The sequence below is a fragment of the Pan troglodytes genome, chromosome 18 (genome assembly GCF_028858775.2).
Source record: "Pan troglodytes isolate AG18354 chromosome 18, NHGRI_mPanTro3-v2.0_pri, whole genome shotgun sequence".
NCBI classification, from domain to species: Eukaryota; Metazoa; Chordata; class Mammalia; order Primates; family Hominidae; genus Pan; species Pan troglodytes.
The window spans coordinates 70,208,744-70,234,012 of record NC_072416.2 but is presented as its reverse complement, the minus strand read 5'-3'; the positions used below and the strand labels follow the sequence as shown (position 1 = coordinate 70,234,012).

Here is a 25,269-nt window from a genome sequence, read left to right as displayed (position 1 = left end):
GTCATTTTTAGTCTTGCTTAATTTTCCTCCTTGTTATTGGTAGAAAATATTTTATCTCAGTATGTAGCTTATTTTTTCATTTACTTTTTGCCATTCAAGTAGTAGAAGTTTTCAATTTTGCTGAAGTCCAACTTATCTAATTCATTCGTGGTATAAGTTCTTTCCCTGCCATCTACAGGGAAATCTTTTGCCTAGCCCAACGTCACAAAACTTATGTTTTCTTGAAGAACTATTTTAGTGTTACGTTTTTATTTTATTCTAATACCCCTTTAAGATTAGTATTTGTATAAATAATAAGGAGTGGGTCAAGTCTCTCATTCACATGGTTCCAGCACTGTGTATTAAAATGACTATTCTCTCTACATCAGATTGCCTTTGAATCTCTGCCAAAAAATTGCGTGTCAATTTCTGGGCTCTCTAATCTTTTCCATAGATCTTTACCTCTATCATTACGTAATTATCACACTGTTTGATTACTGTGGCTTTAAGCAACATTACAAAGCTAATGTGAGTCCTCTAATGTTCTTTTTACAAAATTTTCTTAGCTATTCTATTGCTTTTCTTTATACATTTTAGATCAGCTTGTCAATTTCTAGAAAAAGATTGTTGGGTTTTTGATGAAGATTGAATTAAATTTCACTATATGTCAATTTAAAGAGAAATTACATTAATAATATTGAGTCTTCCAATCCATGAGCATGGTATTTCTAATTTGTTTCTTCAGTGTATTATAGTTTTCAGTATGTAAACCTTGAACTTATTTTCTTAGGCTTATCCCTAAAATTTCATGCTTTTTAATATTATTACGATGTACTTCTTTTAAAAATTTCTAACTATTTATTGCTAGTGCATTTTTGAATTTTGATTTTGTATCCCATGACATTGCAAAACACATCTATTAGTTCTAGAAACTTTCTCATAAATTTGGAATTTTGATGCAGACAATGATACCATCTGAAAATAAAGATAATTTTATCTATTCCTTTCTAATGTGTAATCCTCTTGTATAGATACCTTTAATTAGGCAAAGGAAGTTACCTATTATTCCTTGTTAGCAAAGATATTTTATCAGGAATGGATGTTAATTTCTATCATTTTTACCCTGCATCCATTGAAATGATTATTAAAATAATAACCTGGTGATATGATGAATCTCATTGATTTTAGTATATTGAACCAACCTTGCATTCTTGGAATAAACTTGGCTTGGTTGTTATTTCTCATTCTTTTGACATATTAGCAAATTTGATTCAATTTGCTAATATTTTGTGCTTTTTGTGTCTGTGTTTATGAGAGTTATTGGTTTGTAATTTTCTATTCTTATACTGTCTTTGTTTTTTGGCATCGGGTAATGCTGACCTCATCAAATGAGTTGGGGGAGTGTTCTTCCCTTTTCTATTTCCTGAGATTGTTTAGAATTGGTATGATTTCTTCCTTAAAGGTTGGTAGAATTTGTCAGTGAAGCCACTGGGCATGGTATTTTCTTTACAGGAAAGTTTTTAAACCACAAAGTCAATTTATTTAAAGATATAAAACTATTCAGGTTTAGTTTACTTGAATGAATTTTGGTAGTTTGTGTCTTTTGAGGGATTTGTCTATTTCATCTAGGTTATCAAATGTATTAATGAAGTTGTTATTTATTTTTATTATCCACTTAATATATGTCAGCCTTAGTGATTGATATCCAAACTCTTTCATTCTTAAGTCTTAGTAATTTGTGTCTTCTCACTTTTTTTTCATTCAGTCTGGCTAGATGTTTACTGATTTTTATAATCTTTGCAAAGAACCAGCTTTTGAGTATTCTGACTTTACTATTTTTCTATTTTCAACTTCATTGGTTTACGTTCTTATTCTTTCCTTCTTCTTGCTTTGAGTTTAATTTGTTTTCTTAAGACACATATTATTGACTCAAAACTTTCTAGGTTTCTAAAACAAGACACTAAAACTTATTTTCCTAGATGCACGTCTTTAGCTGCATCTCAGAAATTTTATTCTCACTTGCATTTAACTAAAAACATTTAAAAAAAATTTCCCTGTGACTAACTCTTTGACCCATGTCATTTAGAAATGTGTTTAATTTACAAAAATTTGGTATTTTTCTATATATCATTCTGTTATTGATTTCTAGTTTAATTTGTTTGTGGTCAAGAGATGTTATTTTGACTTGAATACATTTAAATTTATTGATTTTTTAAAAATGGAACACATTGTGGTCTATTTTAGCAAATGTTTTGTGTGCACTTAAAAATCATTTGTATTCTGCTCTCGTCAGATGGGTCATTTTTCCTGTTTTCTTAAATGGCTATTATTTGAAAATGAAACTTTGCAAAAAGAAGGAACGTCACATAAGGTTGGATTCGGAAATCTGAAGTAGTTATCCATATAAACTTAATGAAGTACCTGTACACATAAATTAATAATAACATAAGAGACTAGGCACCATCAAACGAAAGCAGATAATGAATAAGTTACCTCTTCACATGCTTACCTCTCAATCTGTTCCCAATTGAGCCAATAACCCATTCTCTATACTGTAGTCACACTGGGCTTATTTTAGTTCTTCAAAGTAGACATGTTCTTTTTCTGCATCAGGATTTACTGAATAAAATCGCTATCTGAAAAATACTCCCTCTTTTTGTTAAGTTCTCTTCAACTTTCAGACTTGACCTTGAATTCACTTTCTTTAGAAAGTCTTTTTGACGTTCCCTCCAAGGATTATGTCCTCTTTGTTAAGGATCAGTGGTTTGCACTTTCCTGATGGTCTGTACCTCTCTTTCACAGAACTTATGATTATAATGAAAACTATAAGGACAGATTAGACCACATTATCAAAGATGTTATGACTTCTCAAAAGGTTCAGAATCCCCTATTCAAAAAAGTCAGCACAATGAGACACGTAGGGGCCAATTAAACTCACTTAACTAGAATCTGATTTTTACTGGATATAATTTCTCCTGTGAAGACTATTCTGAAAGTAGAATTATAACTTCAGAAGAATATTGATTGTATGAGTATTCCATATCAATATTTAATACATCCATGAGACTATTATTTATAAAATGTTACAGGGCAAACATAAAACCAACCGAAATGAGAAATCCCATTCTTCTGCCTTCTATAGGTCCAGGCAAATATTAATAGATAAGGTGTCTGCTTCTCTAAGACATTCCTTGCTTAAAAAAAGAAAACCCTCATACAAAGAGCAAGTTTGGCTCAAATAACTTTTCTTTTCCAAATTAAATCCAAAATTTAAGGCTTTAGAGTCCAAGTTTCTTGCAAATTTTAGGAAAAAAAATCAATGGGTGAAGGAAGTGAGAGGAAAATCTTTGCCTTTCATGTACATTTGAAATCTTCATTTCTTTTAAATAGCACTTGATGATATTATGAGGGATCACTTACAGAAAAATATATAGCGCTTTCCTGGCAATGGAATCGGAAGAGCTGCCTTCCTCATGCCTCTCAGGCTCACTTTGTAAATTATGTGAAACACTTTTAGACAGACACTGGCACTCATAAATTATACAGTTCATTTGCATATTCTAGTCATGAGACGTTATGCAAAGTGACATGATTTGCATAATGGATTCCTCTTGTCGCTTCACTTGCTGCGTGCTTTTAAAAAACAAAATGAAATAAAATGAAAGCATGACAAGGTGAAAGCATCAAGTCCCCAGCCTTGCTTGTCTTCTTTCCAACTACAGTATCAGTCGCTTTCATTTTCTAGAGGATTGGGGGGAAAGGGACAAAAAGCCAAGATATACAGACATATAAACAAAGAGCTTTCATACGAATTTTGTTGTTAATTACAATGTACCCACTTTCTCATTGAAATCCTTCACCATAAATAACCCTTTTGAGCCAAGAGACATCAAAACAAAACAAAACACTGAAACAGAAAAACTTTACGGAACTTTTTCTTAAAAAAAAAACACCAAACTTCTATGTCTGTAATTTTTAGGGAAGGGGTAAGCCTTTCTTTTTGTAACTAAAAAAAAAAAATAAAAAAAAAAAAAAAATTAAGGTACCAGCTATTTATCATTGGGAAAAAAAAGCATATCATGGATGAAAGAGAGGTTTGGTGGAAAGATTTTATCCCTTTCTAGGTGAACTTCTGAATGGTTTTCCTGTTTTGAAAGAGGAACGGAGAAGAAGAAAAACAGGGTGGTGTTTTGATTATTTAACAAAATATATAATGGCTACATATATTGTAAAGGATGAGGCAATGCCACGTCGACTTCTATCGGCTCTACTCCAATAAGCAGGCAACGCTCCCTCAGCAGTTGCTAGCTTTGCTGCGGGCTTTCCCTGTTCCCCTGCACCAGTGCGAAAAGCAGAGTGTGCCAAGCGGCTGGCGTCTGTACCCTGTGGGAAAAGTTAACTGTAATTCTTCGGCTTTTAAAATCAATTAACCCGAGTGTTAATTAACGTCAAGTCGACGGGAGGAGGAGAAGAAGAAGGGGAGGGAGGGAGAAAAGAAAAAAGCTGCAAGGGCGGATGGCAGAAGAGTTGGCACGGTGCCATCCATTCAGGGGCAACGCCACAGTTTCGTGTGATAGCAGCAGCGGGTATATGATACGGGGCCCTGTATGCGGGCCAGACAGTGCGGTAAAGCCAAGGGAGATTATCCAGACCCCCAGGAGCGAACAGCAAGCAGCAACCGAAGGCGCAAGTGCCAGGATTACAGCCTAGGCTGCTCCAACTATGAGCCCTTCCTCGGACCCTGGGATTCGGCTACTTGGGGTTTGGGGGTCTTCCACACCACAGAGGCACAAAGCTGACTTTAATCACTTTTTTTCCTTTAAACTTGATTCTGCCGCAGTGGAGCCAGCACAGCGGATGTTTTCACACCCAGCAAGACAAAGGCCGTCGTCTCCGCCATGACACTGTTCCGTTCCAAGCAGAGGCCGGGATTCTGGACTCCTCGAAAAATCAAAAAGAAACAAGGAAAACAAACAACAAATACAGCAACAAACAGAAAAAACTGAAAACCACCAAAATCGTTTGCCCGTTTGCCCGTGCCAGGGGTGATCTGGGCATCTGTTGCAGCAGAAGGCGCTTGTGTGGGGCTAATTTTTCTTTTGGTGGGGGGGGGGCAAGCTGTTGGCTTGTTTGCTATTTCAACTTCGTTTATAATTAACTTAAAAAAAACCCCACCATTCAGCCTAGTCAACAACAAACAAAGAAAAAGCAGACATCGGAAGAGAAATGCCATAGGAAGCGGCATGAATACATGCCACAGCCGGTGCCACTTGCCACTCGGAAAACCTCAGGGAAAGATGCCAATTCTACAGCTGCGAGGAAGGCAGAGAAAGGAGGATAAAGGTCTACAACTAGAAATCATAAGGAAAGAATACTGCTTGTATAATCCTGGATTGCAATTGCACACAGCCTCTGCTGGGAGAAGAGAGGGAATATTTAAATGGAGATATAGATGGGTATAAATTAAAAGATAGGCACCTATCGATTGCGTATAAACACATGTGTAAGGTTGTATGTGTATATAAATATGCATATTTTCAGACAAACGTTTAGATATGTATATATTTTGTGCTACAGGTATGGGTATGTATATAGGTGTATATGTTTATGCATATACACACATATGTAGGATGTATGCATGTGTGAGAAAAAGGAAGGAGAGAGAGGAGAGAGAAGGAAATATGTGTATGTGCATGTATGTGTATGCATACATCCCACTTTTTGACCCAGGTATACACAGAAGACAAAATAAAAATCATACTCCAGCAGCAAGCAGGCAGCCAGAGATTTATCTACATTCACTGCTATCACCAGGGAGATGAATGGGGCCGATCTGAAGCCCTTTTACAAGATCCACTATGGGAGTGAAGGAGGAGGAGGGATGCCACACAGACATGCACAAACTTGAAGGCAGAGGGATTTGGAAGGGGCTACTGAGGAAACACTGGTGGCATAACGCAGGGGAGAAGAAGGGGAAAGAGGCTTGTCTCTCTCTCTCTCTGTTTTAGGTGGTTGTTTTTAAAAAATCTGCAAAAGGGTTTCAGGGAACGGCTGGTACTTACGTTGTCTGCGTTGCTGTGGATCCTGAAAGGTGTTCTGTTGGCACCGGGCGCTGAGCCAGGGGCAGGCGCTGGAAACAAAAGGGAGAGACAAAAAAATAAAGTGATTCAATGGGAATATTAATTGCTGCTCTTGTGGATTTTACAAAACACATAAACTGTTTTCTTTTTCTTTCTTAAAAAAAAATGTGGATTGGCGCCTGTCCCTTTTGCATGGAATATACAAGTAGTATGGGATTTACAGCCCAGTTACGGGACTCAGGATTAGCTGCGCTGGCATCTTTTGGGCATATTCTTCCTTTTAATGAATGAGCTTTCGCTGTTAATGAGGAATAATCGTTTGGCTAATGAGCTTTGAAACATTAAGAGAAAAGAGGTTTTTTCCGTTAATCGCTCTGGTGCGACTGCATGGATGGATTACAAAAGACAGCAATAGGAACGCAGTACAAAGGGGGGGACCTCTCCTGCAGTGGGAGAAGCACCGAGATGGGTGATGTGTCCCTGCGTCTTTCCTTCCTTCTCTCTTTCGCTCTCTCTGCCAACTGCTATGGGTTTCCATAACTCTGCAATCAAAGTGGATGGTCGGGAAGGATTATTACACAGAGTGAAGCCTCCGCTGTTAATGTCTCCAGTGTTTAATCATCATACAGTAGAATGGTTTTATGCATATTTCATTTGCATATCATTAAACTGTGTTAGCGAGGGGCATTCAGAACCAGGAGAAGTACAAAGTTGGGGAGAGAGGGAAGAAAAAATGGTCCCTATGATGCTTATCTTCAAACGGGGACTTGTTCCATGATCTGTCTTCTACTTTTGCTAAAATCATTATGACTTGGAAACCTTTGAAGTTGGATACAACCTTGGATTCTTCTAATTCCTGCAGAGCAGTGTATTTTAAAAAACAGCAGAAATGTTCCTGCACTAGACAATTAAAGGAATATAAACTCCAGTGGGCTGAAACTAGTAGCTCTTTGGGGAATGCAGTAGCAGAGGCTTCTACAAATACCAACACTTAAAAATATATAATAAACAACATCATATTAGAAACAAAGAAAACGAAGACAAGAAATATTAACACGTGGATTATATTTGTTTCTTTTGGGGGGTAATGAACTAAAGAGAATGAAGAAGCCATCGGTAATTTATCCCTTCATTAATGAACAGTCACCTTTTTGTATGTGTTTGTTTTTGTCCTTTCTTTTTGAAGAGGGATGTTGTTACTTTTGAAGCAATCAGTCAATTATTTTGTAGCTCTGATCTTTTTCCCCTGCACCCGACAGGACAGAAAGGTGGTGGTTAGGGAATATGTGAGTACTTGGGGAGGGGGGGGACTTGGTGGGGAGAGAAAGAATACAGTGAGTTCTTTGTAGATCTTATACATGCACAACATATTAATTGGGGGCTTTTAAAGCTCCCTCAATGGGCTATTTCATTCCTGGTAAAACAGCAGCTGGTTAGCCACTACTGGTGACTCTTCAAATATTACTTCATTTTTATTCTGTCGCCGTTGTTGTTGTCTTGTTTTGTTTTTCCTCAGTTAAGAATGAAAATGTAGTATCACCCCCTCTTTACTGAGTCTCTTCTCCATCTTCTTCACTCCAATTTCCAAACTGTAAAACAATGTTGGCTTAATACTGAGTCCTGGTGCACAGTCTAACTGGCACAACTTGATTTGGAAATGAGATGCTGCTTTATATTTAAATTACCCCGGCTCCCCCCTTATCCTCCAAAGCTTTGTCTCTGTTATGAATATGCAGATGAGGCATGATGTGATTACACTGTACAATTACTCCTATCCATGGTGGTGTCAGGGGCTGCTAGGGAGACAGAGAGTCAGACAGCCTCCAAGCCAATACAGAGTTTTGTTTTCGGTATTTTTCCTATCTCCTTGGCACTGCGGCACATGCAGATGTCGCTGTTGTTCTTTATAAAGCCCTAATGATATGCAAAAGCATAACGATTTGGTTTGGACGCAAAGCATCAACGAAATATTATGGATGTCTTCGAGAAAGGGGGAGAGAAAATCCTGACTGAAGGAATGTCCACATAAATTATTTTTATTTAAATGAATTCAAAGGATGGGATGAGGGCAAGTCAGACGGAGTCGCATGGAAAACATGAATAATATTAATATGCATAAAGAATTCTCACCGACGAGGAGAAGCTCCTCACTACAGCTCTTGGGACAAACAGGTTCATTAAGAAACAGCTCAGAGCGACTACAGCATTTTCCTATTTCAATTTTTTCCCTTATTTTAAATGAAGAGTCAGACAGATGTGTTTTCTTTGCATGGCAGCATTGAGATGGATCCAGTCTGTGAAATTTGCTGCCCAAATAGCATTTCTAATGGAAACTGGAACTAAACAAGGGCACGGATATGGGAGGGAGGGGAGAAGAGAGAATACACGAAGAAGAGTATATTCAGAGCCACTGCATGGCATTTTGAGTACAGGAGGTTTTCAGAAACCATCTTTGCTTCATTAGTCACCCCTGTGGGCTCCTGATGTAGGGAGCTATCAGGGTATACCAAGATGAGCACTGAGACAGGCCTTTCTAGGTCTGAGGCTGAGGAAAGCAGCGGCAACTTGGTGCCTGTCCCCCAGAGCTGTCTACAGTTCAGAAGCCAAAAGCACAGCTACTTCTAATTTGGGGATGCAGTAGAGTGCCTACTGATCCAGGTATTTGTGAAAGATGGAATTCTTGGTGCTATCGTAGTATACATTGCTAAAGAGCAGATGAAATCGGCTGCTTAAGGAGGCCTGATAATATTTATATTGGTTAATTCTCATGATAATGATAACTGCACTTGTCTAGTATTTTCAGAATGTTAAAATTACCAGTGTGGCTTAATGCATGTTTACAATGAATAGAGAGGGACAAAGAGTGAATGAGCCTATTGGGTGGATTCAAAACTGATAAAATATTTGGACTATTACTCATGGTCTCCAAGGATTAACAAAGAAAGTCAAAGAAGCAGTAGTCAGAAAAAAAGAGATTTTGTTACTTCCCTTGGGCAGGTGGACAGAGTTCAAATTACTTTCATAATTCAGCTAAAAGAATTTTATACTTCAGTTGAAATTACATGAAGACATTTTTGATCTGATATACATATCTGCATAAATTTCTATTATGACATCATAACATTGACCTGGAACTGGTCTGATTATAAGCATGTTCTAAATACTGTTGCTCTTCACCTATAATCTCTAAAACTTCCATTTATAAGTTTCTTTTAAGACTCCCCCTCCAGTAATTTCCAACTGTTACACGATTCTCAACTGTTGGTACAGTGTACAAAACTACAGAGTACAGTGAATTGATGATTATTTGGAGAATGGCTATTTAATCTGAATTATTCATATTTAACCTCTTATACTTTCCATCTCTATTGCCAGAATTACCGATATAGAATTTTGAAAGAATACATGTAAAGAATTAAGCACAGTATCTGCACATAACAAGCTCTAAATAAGTGTTAGATTTTATTACTGCTATCATTACTATTATTACTTCAGTGTGTTGGTTACCATTTGAGAGAAATAAGGAAAAGAAAATAAAATTCAGTTTAAAATTCAACCTTTACTTTCACTATTAAATAGCAATGCAGGTAAAAGGCTGAGTGGAAAAGCATTAAATAGATATTCATGGTGAATAGACTGTGAATGATCTGTAATCAGAAGTCAAACTACAGCTTATGTCAATGCACACTAGACCCATGAAAGGGTTCCATTAAAAATGTATGTATAATTCTGAAATTTTCATGTTGCATGACATGAATAGTCTGATAAGAGAGTTCTATCGTGGTTGGTATGGAGGGTTTTGGGAACTGAAAGGTGCTCATTATTTAACTACAATGATGAAGCAATGCCAACTTTCAGTCTTTTTTTACAAAAATGTTATATTTTTGAATAAGTAATACATTACAATGAAGTATCAATAATTTAAATAATGTAGAAAGGAAAAGGTCTCTGTCTTTTCCCTCTTCTACCCATGAGTTCCTCACCCAACCCCCAAATAAGTAATCACTGTTACTGTTTTCTTGTTCATTCTACCAGCTATTAATATATTAAGAAGATATTAATATAGTCTCTCTCCTATATCTTACACAAATGATACTTTTTACCAATATTCCTTAGAATTTTCTGTCAACACAATAAGTTCATTTGTGACTAGACAGCTTCATTTCCAGTAATCATGCCAATTATTCCTTTTTCCTTATTTCACTGGTGAGGACATCTAGTACGATGTTGAATAGAAGTAGTGATAGGTGAGTGTAAACATCCTTACCTTGTTTGCAATCTTAGGGGATGTCACTGTCTTGTTCATGGTCTTAGGGGAAGAAGAATTCAGCCTTTCATCACTAAGAATTATGCCCTTTATCATGTGAAAGAGGTTTCCTTCCATCCTTAGCTAACAATTTTTCAAAAAATCATGAATGGTTATTAAATTTTGTCAAATCATTTTCAGCCTCTATTGAAACAAATAACAGCTTAAAGCTGTGAGTATAGTGAATTACAATGACTGATTTTCATATGCTAAACCAACCTGGCAATCCTGGGACAATGCCCCATTGATCATGATATATTAATCTTCTTGTATATTGCAATAATTGACCTGCTAACATTTTGTTAAGAATTTTTGAATCCATGTGCATGAGAGACATTAGTCTATAATTTTTTTGGGGGCGTAATAACTTTGACATTGTTATCAGGGTCTTGCTAATAGCATAGAATGAGTTGTAGAGTGTCTCCCTCCTCTATACTCTGAAAAAGTTTGTATAAGATTATTATTTTGTCCTTAAATGCTAAATTCAATTAATCAGTAAAGCTATGAGGCCTGGGGATTTCTTTGTGGACAGTTTTTATATAACAAATTCAATTTTTTTTTTTTTTTTGAGACAGAATCTTACTCTGTCACCCAGGCTAGAGTGCAGTGGCATGATCACAGTTCACTGCAGCATCAACTTCCTGGGCTTAAGTGATCCTCCCACCTCAGCCTCCTGAGTAGTTGGGACTACAAGTGTATGCCACCACACCTGGCTAATTTGTTTTTATTTTTATTTTTTGTACAGACAGGGTCTCACTTTGTTGCCCAGGCTGGTCTTGAAGTCCTTGCCTCAAGCGATCCTCCTGCGTCAGCCTCCCAAAGTGCTGGTATTACAGGCATGAGGCATTGTGTCTGGCCTACAAATTCAATTTTAGAAAAATGACCTTGGATTATTCAGATTTCTAATTTATGTTAATTTTGGTAAGCTGGGGTTTTCAAACAATTTGTCTATTTCATCTTAGTTATCAAACTGATTGGAATACATTTGTTAATAATATCCTATTATCCTTTTTCTTATCTGTCAGAATTTTGGTGATGTCCTTATTTCATTTGTGATATTGGTGATTTGTTTTTTTCCTTGAGCTTTTTAAAATCAATTTTATTAATCTTTTCAGAGAATCAATCTGATTGTTAATTTTTTTATTTCAACTCCCAATTTTATAATATCCTTTCTTCTATTTACTTTGAGTTTAATTTGCTTCTCTTTTTCTAGATTCATAAGGCAGAATCTTAGATAATTTTACACTTTACTTCCTGTAACAGATGTGTAAAGTGATATATTTTCCTCTAACAACTGCTTTAGCTGCATCACACACATTTTCATAGGATGTGTATTCATTCTCATTTAGTTGAGATTAAAAAAAAAATTCCCTTGTCATTTTTTAAACATGTTAAGTATATTATTTAATTTCTAAATATTTGTTTTTTTTCTAGGTATCTTATTACTATAAATTTCCAACTTAATACCACGGTTTCAGGGAAAATATTCTATGTAATTCCAACTCAAGACTTGTATGCCCCAACATAAAGTCTATCTTTCTGAAATTCCATGTGCATTTGAGAAGAATCCACTGTTGTTCTGCTGTTGTTGATTTTCTCAGTTAAACATTTGATTTCCATTCAGTTAATTTTTGTTCTTATTATTTTTTGCCTTCTACTTTCTTTGGGCTTCATTTTACATTTTGTTTCTAGTTTCTTGATGAGATATTTATATCATGATTTTTCAGCTTTTTTTCCTTTTAAACATGTATTTAAAGGTTATACATTTTCCTCTAGGAACAGCTAGATACAACCCCAGGTTTTCACATGTCATGTTTTGATTATCATTTGGTTCAAAATACTTTCTAATTTATACCATAGTTTCCTCTTTTGCCTATAGGCTATTGGATTCGTCTTTTATCCAGTCTAACAACTTGTCTTTCAACTGCAAAATTGAGTCAATTTACATTTAACATAATTACTGATATATTTTGCATTATATACATATCATCTTATTGTTTCCTATCTGTTCTACCTGATTTACATTCTTCAAAATCTTTTTTGCATCATTTATAATTAATCAAGTCCTTTTCTTATTACATTTTTTCTCTTTTAGTTTGGTAGTAACACATTATTTTACTATTAAGTGGTACCCTAAATATTGCAACATACATCTCGGACTCACTATAGTCTCTTATAAATTGGTACTTTTGTCACTTCCCAGACAATGCTAGAACTGAAATTGGTATTGTTTTGTTTACTTCCTCCCACCTTTTGTTATTATTGACATGCATCTCATCATTCATATATTTTAAGTCTCGCAAGATATTTTCATTTTTCTACTTTGCAGTCAAGATTCATTCAGACTCACTCACATATACACCTTATGCACTGCTCTGTGTTTCTTCTTCCATTTTGACATTTCCTTCTGAGGTCATGTTTCTTCTACCTAAATAACTCCCTTTGGTGTTTCTTTTAGGTTGGGTATGCTGCTGATAAGTTCTCTCAGTTTTTGTTTTCCTACAGTTATTTTCATCTTCAATTTTCAAGTATATTTTCATGGAGCACAGAATTCTAGATTGGCAGTTATTTTCTTTCTGCTTTTAAAAGATGTCATTCCATTGTCTTTTGAACGCCATCATTTCGTTGAGAAGTCAGCTGTCAGTCTTATTGCTGCTTCCTTCAAGTAGCATGTCTTCTTTTTTTGTCTTCACTTAAGATTTTCTCTTTCAACTTCAGAAGTTTTACTAATGTGCCTAGGTGTGATTTTCTTTGTATTTATCCTGCCTGGGATATCTATGGCTTAATATCTTTCCTCTTTTTGGAAACTGTTAGTCCTTAGCAGTTTGAAAATTACCTACTGCAATCTTTTTTTACCTTGTAGGATTCCAATTACACATATATTAAATATTTTCAATGTATCTCCTATGGGCTTTATGCTGTTTATTTTCCAGCCTTTTATCCCTTCATGTTTTGGTTTCAGCATTTTTTAACTGATCTAGCATACTCAACAATTCTCTCTTTATTTCCCATCTGCTATTAAGCCTATTTATAAATGTCTTAATTTAAGTTGCTGTATTTTTCAGTTCTTGAATATACATTTAATTCTTCTTTTGTAAGCTGCAGTTCTTTTGTTCTCCAACATATTATCATTTTAGAGCTATTTAAGAGCCATATCTGATAAGTATATCTGATCCACTTCACTGTGGATCTGTTTCTGCTGTCTGCTTTTTTCCCCCGTTTTGGTCCTGTGTTTTGCTATTCCTAGAAGGTATTGAATGGATGCCAGATATTGTGTGTGAAAAATTTTAGAAGTTCTGGAAGATATCTTCTTTTGAAGAAAAATTACCATATCACCTGGGAGGTAGCAGGATAGAACAAGGGCAGATTACCTCAATCCAATAAAAGAGTAAATTGGCTTGAAGCTAGGTTATAGTTTTTTTAAGACTTACGTTGCATCTGGTTCATCTCATCTCTTAGGTCCCATTTCCTTGACAGACCATGACCCCTGATTTTTGTCTTCTCAGCACTATGAGATTACTGAAAGCTCTACTGGGCTTTCAGTAGATTTCACCTTAGGATCTTATTCTGGAAAAGACAAACCGAAACTCTGAGCTATACTCTTATTAAAAAATCTCTCTGAAATAATACCATCAAAAAAGAAAGTGATGACATTTGTTCTTTGTGAATCTGTATTTATTCCTAGTAATGAAATTGAGAATAATTTCTCCTCTGATTCAGACTTTTGGCATCCCTCCCAAACTGCATTTTTAAAAAATCTGCAATTCCTTAAGCTTAACTGCAGATGTAATTCTTCACGATCAATGGCAAATTATCACAGTACCTATGAAAATAATAAGCGTGGGATAGGAGACTTGAATTCCAGTAATGAGTTGTTCTCTTTCAATCTATGTGACTGATCCTGTGCTGCAATCCTCACTAATCAATGCTAGTTTTGTCCTTTCCTACCCTAGAGGCTATTCTTCTTGACAGAGAAAGAGAATCTGAATAATAATTCTCTCTCTCTTCCCTTCCTTCTCTCACTTTTAGTAATCTCTCTCTCTCTCTTTTTGAGACAGAGTCTCACTCTGTCACCCAGGCTAGAGTGCAGTGGTGCAATCTCAGCTCACTGCAACCTCCACCTTCAGGATTCAAGTGATTCTTGTGCCTTGGCCTCCCAAGTAGCTGGGATTATAGGCACACAAAAACTGCCACGCCTGGCTAATTTTTGTATTTTTAGTAGAGATGGGGTTTCACCATATTGGCCAGGCTGGTCTCAAACTCCTGACCTCAAGCGATCCACCCGTGTTGGCCTCCCAAAGTGTTGGGATTACAGGTATGAGCCACTGTGCCCAGGCCTCATTTAGTAATCTCTTAACAGGACATGAAAATCCTGCAGCGCAAGTCTCTTTCTTTTACTTTTCCCTAGAAGTAACCCACAAATTCTTGCCCTTATATGCTCCTCCTTATATTTTAAATATAATCATTTATACCTAAATTTAATATGAAATCACATTGGTCTTCTTTACATTTCCCCCTCCCCCATTTCCTGAAAAGGGGGGTATTATTTTATTCATCAATTACAGACAAACACACTGCTACTTTAAAGACTGGTTGCAATATAAGCAATAAGTCAATAACTATACAATGTGATATGTGTTAGGTACAATTTTAGTGTTATTTTGTTATTTCCATTTTTTTTTAGCTTTCTTCTTCTTCTTCTTTTTTTTTAGAGATTATGTCTATGAAGTTATATTTACCCGTTGTCTGAAGGTTTTCAAAATCTGCCTTATAACGTCTATGGTAACACTGTCCAAAAGAACTTTCGGAAACTATGGAAATGTGATTTCTAATAGGGTAACCAATAGCTAGTACAATGGACCAAATCTTTCATTTAATTTTAATTTATTAAATTTAAATAGTCACATGTGGCTAGGGGTGAACTTATTGGACATGTAGCTATATAATATGTCCAATATTCATCAGTCCTGGTTATTTTGCCTTAATATTGAATGGCTACTTTCTTTAAGAGTTCTAATTGTTTTTAACCTATAAGTTCTTAGGTGTTGATCAAAATTAGGTTCATATAGTTTCCCTATGATTTCTTTCATCTATTGAGGATGCAGATTATTAGCAAGGCAAGGCAAAAATATGCCCAAAATTCAACTTTTAGTAAAATGGATTTTGAGAATGTATTTGAATAGCTGATACACATGATTATTATATCCTGAGTCTATACTTTTTAAAAGGATCTGAATCAGGATTTCTAGAAATGTACTACTTAATTGACCAAGCAAATTATAGCATATCCTTTTGAAGCAATTACTTCTGATCTCTACTTTTATGCTTACCCAGGTGCTTTCTATCATGTTTCTTCTCAAATTCAGCTCCCAACTGCCATTGTATAGTAATTTATGAATGCCGTGTCTAGTCAAGAATGCAATCTCATGAAAGAGAATGCAACTAAATGGCCAACTTTGAGATTAACACAAAACTTGTAACTAATTATTACAATGCTTATGTGTGCTTCTATATATGTGCAGATAGATACATACATAATGCATGTATTTTACAGATTTGCATGAAGTAGAAACAACATTTTCCAGAAGGATGAAATACATGATTAAATTTAAAGAATTCAGTGTAAAGAATTTAGTTTTATGAAGTGAGGGATGTCCTGTATTAAGAATTAATTACAGGCTGGGTACGGTGGCTCACACCCACAATCCTAATACTTTGGGAGGCCAAGGCAGGTGGATCACCTGAGGTCAGGAGTTTAAGACCAGGCCTGGCCAACATGATAAAACCCCGCCACTGCTAAAAATACAAAAATTAGCCGGGTGTGGTGGCACATGCCTGTAATCTCAGCTACTCAGGAAGCTGAGGCAGGAGAATCGCTTGAACCTAGGAGGCAGAGGCTGCAGTGAGCCAAGATCACGTCACTGCACTCCAGTCTGAGCAACAGAGCAAGACTCTGTGACCAAAAAAAAAAAAAAAAAAAAAAAAAAAAAAGGGCCGGGCACAGTGGCTCACACCTGTAATCCCAGCACTTTAGGAGGCTGAGGCAGGCAGATCATGAGGTGAGGATATCAAGACCATCCTGGCTAACATGGTGAAACCCCATCTCTACTAAAAATACAAAAAATTAGCTGGGTGTGGTGGCACGCACCTGTAGTCCCAGCTACTTGGGATGCTGAGGCAGGAGAATCGCTTGAACCAAGGAGGCAGAGGTTACAGTGAGCAGAGATCGCGCCACTGCACTCCAGCCTGGGTGACAGAGCAAGACTCTGTCTCAAAAAAAAAATAAATAAATATATAAAAATAAGAATTACAGAAGAATATTTAAAAGTTTCCATTGGTCTTAAAAAAATAAAGAATAGCATTTAATAGAATCAGATGTTATCTGAAAGTAAATGAAACTAGAGAAATAACATGTGGACTCTCATAATATCTCCCAAATTTGAGTATTGTGCAATATGTGTGTTCAACGCATATATGAAATATATGAACTGATTTCTAGATAAGCATTTAAATATTTTTCTAATGAAATATGTCCATATTTTAGTGGATCTCAATGTGAAGGGATGATAGTTCAGGCTTTGGAATAATACAGACCTAGGAATTCTGTAATATATAGCTCTAATTATGATGTTTCCTGGCCTCAAAAATAAGTTAGCAGCTTTCCCATGATGTCTTTTTGATAGTATTTCAAGAGATTAAAGGTGGCAGTCAACATTATTTAAGAATGTCCTCCTTTAAAAACTTTAATTGTAAAAAATTTAAGATTTGAAACAGATAATTAGAGAATTAGTCACGTTACAAATGGATTCTTTACTTGTTACAGGCTTCACCCAGAATTAACAAGCCTCTTTGGGCATTAAAAATAGTATTATGTTTTTACATTTTTTTTGTAAAATTACTTACAAATTTTCAGGAATTTTTTTTTATCACACAGAATAAGATATACCTGTCTTTGGGATAAAAATACATAACTATCAACACAGTTATAATAAAAGTGCTTCATATTAATTCCCATTATAATTATACCTTATATTTGTCTAGGACTTTACAATGTACAAAGCACTTTCATATACACCGTTTCTTTTAAAAGAAAGGCATCACAAGAAAGTGAACTGATACAATTTTTGTTTTCAATGAATAGTGGCACTCTTAAAATGGAGATAGAAACCATGCCTATCACGTTATAACAACAACAAAACACATTTTGCTGAGCTTCTCAAAAGGAGGTATGGCAAAGCATAGGTTCTGGAATCAACAGGACATATAATGGGATCCTAATTTTACTTACTTACTAGCTGTGTGACTTTGAGCAAGCTACTTAACTTGTCTGTACTTCATTTTCCTCATCTGTGAATCCAGAATTTGGACCTCATAGAGTCAGATTTAATGAAAAACATTTTACATATCCTAAAGCAACACACAAAATTGCTATGATACTAGGTATATAGTAGGAACTCAATAAATAAAGATGATAATGAAAATAATGTTACTTTTATTAAGATGATCTATTTTCACTGATCTTCATAATCTTTCAACAAAACATACTATACAAAGTAAATAATTAGATATGACAATGACTGATCTTAGATCATAGATCAGGTGAGGAAGAAAGGTGAAAGTCTATTTTGGAAGCAGATGAGACACTACACCATGGGAAATGGAACTCACTAGAAAAAATCGAGGTTACACCTAAACTAGTTTAAATTTATGATATTTAAACAGGGTAGAAACTTATACTAAAGGCATCACAGGCAATTTTGCTTTAAGGAGAGTAAAATGGAAGCCCGTTTCTGATGTGAATGTTAAATGAAAGAAAACAGAATCATATCTGTAAAATAAGAAGTAATATCATATAAAGTGAAGAGGGGTACAGGGAACATGAGGCTAGAATAGTTTAATTTGTATAAGCATATTAGCTCACTTAGATTGATCATACAAGGATAAAAGATTGACCTGAAGTGTGGCATAAAAAAACTCTCTGCTCCTAAGCAAAAGACCCTAATGAGTCTCCTTACAAATGTGTGCTGTCAGTTAAACAAGGAGCCTCAACTTAAAGTGTTTACTGCTTAAAGTAGCCCATCACTATTATTATATAAACAATTGAAATTATAGGCCCTATTTACATAAAGTTAATATCATCTTTGCATTAACAACATTTGCTGATTGTTGAATTTGTCTTGAAGTTCTTCTTTCAGAGTGGAACATTTACTCAGAAAATTAACATTATTTAGGGTCTACTGCAGGCATATCTCAGAGATATTGCAGGTTTGGTTCCATACCACCACAACAAAGTTAATATTGCAATATAGTGAGTAGCACGAATTTTTTTTGTTTCCCAGTGCATATAAAAATTATGTTTACACTATACTGTATAGTCTAGTAAGTGTACAATAGCATGTCTGAAAAATGTGCATACCTTAATTTAAAAGACCTTATTGCTAAAAATTGCTACCAATCATCTGAGGCTTCAGTGAGTCATAATCTTTTTGCTGGAGAAGGGTCTCGTCTCGATGTTGATGGCTGCTGACTGATCAGGGTGGTGGCTGCTGAAGGTTGGGGTGGCTGTGGCAGTTCCTTTTTTCTTTTCTTTTCTTTTCTTTTTTTTTAGACAGAGTCTTGCTCCATCTCCCAGGCTGGAGTGCAGTGGCACGATCTCGGCTCCCCGCAACCTCTGCACCCAGGGTTCAAGCAATTCTTGTGACTGGACTGTGGCAGTTTCTTAAAATGAGACAACAATGAAGTCTGCTGTGTCAATTGACTCTTCTTTTCATGAAAGATTTCTTTGTAGCATGTGTGCTGTTTGACATTTTCCCTACAGTACGATGTCTTTCAAAATTGGACTCAATCCTCTCAAATCCTGTTGCTGCTTTGTTAACAAAATGTATATATTATTCTAAAACCTTTGTTGTCAATGTCAACAATGTTCACAGCAGACTCCATCTCAAGATGGAGTAGATTCCATGTTAAGAAACCACTCTCTTTGTTTATTCATAAGAAGCAACTCCTTATCCACTCAAGTTTTATCATGAGATAAAACTTGGGAATATTTTGAAAGGAATCTTTTTTTCTGAGCAGTAGGTCTCAACAGTCGGCTTAAAATATTCAGTAAACCATGCTGAAAGCAGATGTGCTGTCATGTAGGTTTTGTTATTCCATTTATAGAGCACAGGCAAAGAAGATTTAGCATAATTCTTAAGGGCCCCAGGATTTTTGGCATGGTAAGTGAGCACTGGCTTCAACTCAAAATTACCAGCTGACCCTAACAAGAGAATCAGCCTGTACTTTGAAGCTCTGAAGCAAAGCATTAACTTCTCCTTTCTGGCTATTAAAGTCGCAGATGGCATCTTCTTCCAATAGAAGGCTGTTTCCTCTACATTCAAAATCTGTTGTTTAGTGTAGTCACTTTCATCAATTATCTTAGCTAGATATTCTGGGTAACTTGCTACAGCTTTACCATCAACACTTGCTGCTTCACCTTGCACTTTTATGTTATGTAGATGGCTTCGTTCCTTAAACCTCATGAACTAACCGCTGTGAGCTTTAAACTTTTCTTCTCCAACTTCCTTGCCTCTCTTGGCCTTCACAGAATTGAAGAGTTAGGGCTTTGCCCTGGATTAGGCTTTGGTTTAAGGGAATGTTGTGGCTAATTTGATCTATTCAGACCACCAAAACTGTCTCCATTATCAGCAATGAGGCGGTGTCACTTTCACTACTTCACTGGAGTAGCATTTTTAATTTCCTTCAAGAATTTTTCCTTTGCACTCCCACTTGGCTAAGTGTTTAGTGCAAGAGGTCTAGCTTTTGACCTATCTTCACTTTTTACATGCCTTCCTCACTAAGCTTAATCATTTCTAGTTTTTTATTTACAGTGAGAGATATGTGACTCTTTTTTTCACTTGAACACTTTTTAGAGGCTATTGTTGGGTTATAAATTGGTCTAACTTCGATATTGTTGTGTCTACCATCCATATGGTCTTAGGGAATAGGGAGGCCTGAAGAGAGCAACAGAGATGGGGGAATGCCCACTTGGTCAAGCAGTCAGAATACACACAACATTGATAATTTAAGTTAGCCATCTTATATGAGCATAGTTCATAGCATCCCAAAACAATTACAATAGTAACATCAAAGATCACTGACCACAGAACACCGTAATAGACTGAAAAGTTTAAAATATTGAGAGAATTAACAAAATGTGACACAAAGTGAGCACCACAGACTTGCTCACCCAGCGTTGCCACAAACCATCAATTTGTTAAAAAAAAAAAAAAAAAAAAACCAACACAATATCTGTGAAGTGCAGAGGAGGGTAATAAAACAAAGTAAACCTGTATATGTCAGGTGTTCATATAAACTGCATAATTTTTATGCCCATATTACAGGTAAAAAAGGGTAGGTGAAAAGCTTAAAGTAATAGCTAATACATCACGGAAGTAGCATATAAATCAAGATTTTCAAACTTGGAAACAAATGTTCTATCCCCACTCTCCCCACCAATTTTCCAAGATCAAATGTACCTGATTAATGGTAGCACTGAAGAAATGTTATTTGTTCTGGTTTCTCCAATTTTTCCTCCCTGCCTTAGCACAAGGGAGTTCACAATTTGTAGGGTTTTATAAATTATATTGAAATACCATAGACAAATAATAGTAGCTTGCTTGTAAACACACTAACAGCTGTGCAGGGCACACAACAAGCACTCAATAAGCATCTGACTTATCCAACTTCAAAAATGAGTCATTAAATATTGAAAAATTATTTCATGGCACAGAAAGCACATCAGCCAACATTAAAAAATCAAGTACACAGTTATAAAGATGGGCACACTAAGGTGTTGGTATATTATCCCTGACTATTTTTTATGATTCCCCTAGACAAAGGATGTCGAGCAAAGAGGGAACCATATTTGTTCATTGTAAACATTTAGTCTAGAGATTTAAAGGCTGTTTTGCACACGGAGTCTATAGAGAGACAGGCGATTGCTCTCTGTCACAATTTCAAAGTCCATCTTCTTTACCTCATCAATTTGCAGCTTAGTAGGGGTGAGGATGAGGGAAGAGTTATATTGTACTCCCAGAAGTAAGGGGCTGTTTTCCTGCCTGTCATTCTACCAACCTCCCAGAATAAATTGCTACTTAGAAAAAGGAAAGTCAAACATTTGTGAAACATATTGCTATTTAGAAAAAAAGAGAATTGTTTTGCAAATAGTAGCGCTATTAAAAGAGCAGAGAGAGAATAGCATCAGTCATTTTATATTACATACAAGCAGTTTATTAAAGAATTAAATATTTATAGACTATAAAGCAAGCAGGCGATGAGTCACAAACAGCTTGCTGAGAAGTACATTATAAAACAATGAGTCTGTCAGTGATTGATAAAGAACGGAGAACGCAAATGCTTTATAAATTCCCTAAGTTAGCTATGAATTTCCAGACCAGAAGAAAAGGACACAGTAGCCAGCAATGTCACACCAACTCTAGCTGATGTATATGCCAAAAGCTTTCAGTGAACAAAAAGTACACTTCTCTTTGATTCTTCCACCTCCATCTAATGTAGAGGAAAAAGCTGCAAAGCACAGAGAACTGCAAGGGCTTTATGGATGCTCACTTCCAAGTTAATAGATGTTAGATTTAGATATCCATATAACTCATTTTATTTTCTTCTGACTTTTTCTTATTAGATAATAAAGTCCATATAATTTCAAAGAAAGATATCCCCCTTCTTTTCAGAATCATATGCATTAGAGACCAGATCGCCTAATCTAATTCTATCAAGTTAGAGTGAAAGCAACTAGGACTTAAAGGTGTAAAGTTACTGATCCAAGTTCACATAGCTGGTTAATACCAGAATTAAGTTTAAAACTTGGGTCTCCTATCTCCTTGATCAATATTCTTCCCATAGTATCACCTTCTTTCCCCCAATCCCTTTTTAAAATGAAAATTCTGAGCTTTTGCTATTCATAACCATTCATCGGTTAGAAATTGTGAATTCTTTCTCTCATAAAATTATATTTCAATTCAGTTTAGATGATGATTTTAGGAGAAAAAAGCTTTAAGTGGATAAAACTTTATATCTTCTCTGAGAGAAACAAAATATAATCTGCCTCTCCATAGTCGTTCTAGAGTTTGAGATAATAGGATGCTATTAAGAAAATGTTGGCTCTTTCTTGAGGAAAGGCTTTCTTTTATGCATTAACTACTTGGGAGGATGAATTTTCATTCTTTATGAGAATGACTGGTCAAGACCTAAAGGTGTTCCTAATCTTAAATGCCAAAAGAAGTCATCTCTCCTTGACTTTGTGAGTCATAGCTTCTATGTGTTCTGGATACAGTACTTTGGAATTCCATCCTTTTCTATTCTCTGTCTTCAAATTTAAACAGTCATCTGGTTTCCATATAGTTGAGCTTGAAGTTCCACTTGCAAACTCGACAGAGACACATTGTGAGTCAAATAAAATTATGAATCAAATCCTTTGTACCTTGTACAGATGCTAAAGCACTGAGTGGTAGAAATCAAACCACTGATGCCCCTGCCCATAACCCTACCATTATTTTTTTGGTAATACTTGAATTTCTATGAAACTATATCCAACCAGAAAATCTATTTGATTACATTAGATGCTTCTTTTTAACTTTATTGAGGCATGGTTGGCATATAAAAAGCTGCACATATTTAATGTATATATCTCAATGAGTTTGAGGAGAAGTATACACCCAAGAAACCACTACCATTATCAAGGTCATAAGCATATCCATCACTTCCTCAAGTTTTCTCACGCCTGCTTTACCATTATTATTGTTATTGTTTTTGGTGTGTGTATGGTAAGAACACTTAACATAAGATCTACTCTCCTAGCAAATTTGCCTACGGGCATCATGTTATATGGTAGATCACCAGAACTTAACTTATTTTGTATAAGTAAACTTTGTACCCATTAACCATAACCTCCCTCTTTTGCCCTCCCGACGGCCTGTGGCAACCACCATTCTACTCTCTGCATCTGTAACTTCTACTTCTAAAGATTCTACATTTAAGTGAGATTACACAGTATTTGTCTTTCTGTGCCTGCATTACTTAGCATAATGCACTCCAGGTCAACCCATGTTGTTACTGACAGGATTTTCTTCTTCTTCTTCTTCTTTTTTTTTTTTTGTTAAGGCTGAAAAATACTACATTGTATTTATATGTCATAATTTATCTATGCATCTGTTGGACATTTAAATTTTTTCCACATCTTGACTATTGTGAATCATGCTGCAATGAAGATGGAAGTGCAAATATCTCTTGGACACTGGTTTCATTTCCTTTAGATATACTCAGAAGTGAGATGGCTGGGTCATATGGCGGTTCTATTTTTTAATTTTTTCAGAAAATTCCATATTTTCCATAATAGCTGTACCAATATACATTCTCACTAACAGTATACAAGGATTCCCTTTTCCCCATATCCTTGCCAATACTTGTCATCTGTTGTCTTTTTTGTAATAGCCATGTTTTTTAAAAATTATACTTCAAGTTCTGGGATACATGTGCAGAATGTGCAGGTTTGTTACACAGGTATACACGTGCCATGGTGGTTTGCTGCACCCATCAACCCATCATCTACATTAGGTATTTCTCCTAATGCTATCCCTCCCCTAGCCCCCCAGCACCCGACAGGCCCCAGTGTATATCCCCTTCCCTGTGTTCATGTGTTCAACTCCAACTTACGAGTGAGAACCTGCAGTGTTTGGTTTTCTGTTCTTGTGTTAGTTTGCTGAGAATGATGGTTTCCAGCTTCATCCATGTCCCTGCAAAGGACATGAACTCATCCTTTTTTATGGCTGTATAGTATTCCATGGTATATATGTGCCACATTTTCTTTATCTATTATAATAGCCATCTTAACAGGTGTTAGGTGATAGCTCATTACAGTTTTGATTTGCATTTCCCTTATAATTAGTGGTGTTGAGCATTTTTTCATATACCTGAAAAGTTATTTGTATGTTATCTTTGGAGAAATGTTTATGCAGGTCCTTTGCCTATTTTAAAATCAGGCTATTTCATTTTTGCTATCAATTGTGTAATTTCCTTGTACATTTTAGATATTAGCTCCCCCTTTTTTGAGAAAGGGTTTCACTCTGTTGCCCAGGCTGGAGTGCAGTAGTGTGATCTTGCCTTACTGCAGCCTCTACCTTCCCAGGCTCAGGTGATCCTACCACAGCCTCCCGAGTAGCTGAGATTACAGGCATGCACCACCATGCCGGGATAATTTTTGTTTTTGTTATAGAGACAAGGTTTCACCACATTGCCCAGGCTGGTCTCAAACTCCTGGACTCAAGTGATCTGCTTGCCTTGGCCTCCAAAAGTGCTGGAATTACAGGTGAGCCACTGCACCCAGCTACCCTTTATCAGATACATGGTTTGCAAATCTTTTCTCCCAATCCGTAGGCGGCCTTTTCATTTTGTTGATTGTTTCTTTTGCTGTGCAGATGCTTTTTAGTTTGATGCAGTCCTACTTATTTTTGCTTTGTTGCCTGTGCTTTTGGTGTCATATTCAAAAGATAATTGCCAATACCAATGTCAAGGAGCTTTTGTCTTATGTTTTATTCTAGGAGTTTTATAATTTCAGGTCTTATGTTTACGTCTTAAATCCATTTTGAGTTGATTTTTGTGTATAGTGTAATATAAAGGTCTAATTTCATTCTTTTTCATGTGGATATCCCATTTTCCCAACACTATTGAAGAGACTAATTTTTTTTCCTGTGGTGTATTCTCAGCACTCTTGTGAAAAGTTAGTTTACTGCATATATGTGGGTTTATTTTTGGGCTCTTGATTCTGTTCCTCTGGTCTATGGGTCTGTTTTTATGCCAGTACTAAATGCTGTTTTGATTACTATAGCTTTGTAACATAATTTGAAATTA

At 35.9% G+C, this 25,269-nt stretch overlaps 1 protein-coding gene across 24 annotated transcripts in view; it reads right to left on the bottom strand.

The window, feature by feature from the left end:
- Positions 1–25,269, bottom strand: part of LOC134808766 (uncharacterized) — a 418,516-nt gene that overhangs the window by 185,520 nt on the left and 207,727 nt on the right. For 15 of the 24 annotated variants that reach the window (XR_010152427.1, XR_010152431.1, XR_010152426.1 and 12 more), the window contains one exon: positions 6,042–6,109. Coding sequence is in view for 6 of the 24 variants with exons in the window: in XM_063797382.1 (XP_063653452.1) it covers positions 6,042–6,109 (68 nt within the window). In the remaining 18 variants the exon portion in view is untranslated. Of the gene's footprint in view, positions 1–3,008; positions 3,721–4,162; positions 6,110–25,269 lie in introns of those variants that run through there. The other 9 variants (XR_010152438.1, XR_010152425.1, XR_010152421.1 and 6 more) reach the window with 7 other exon arrangements.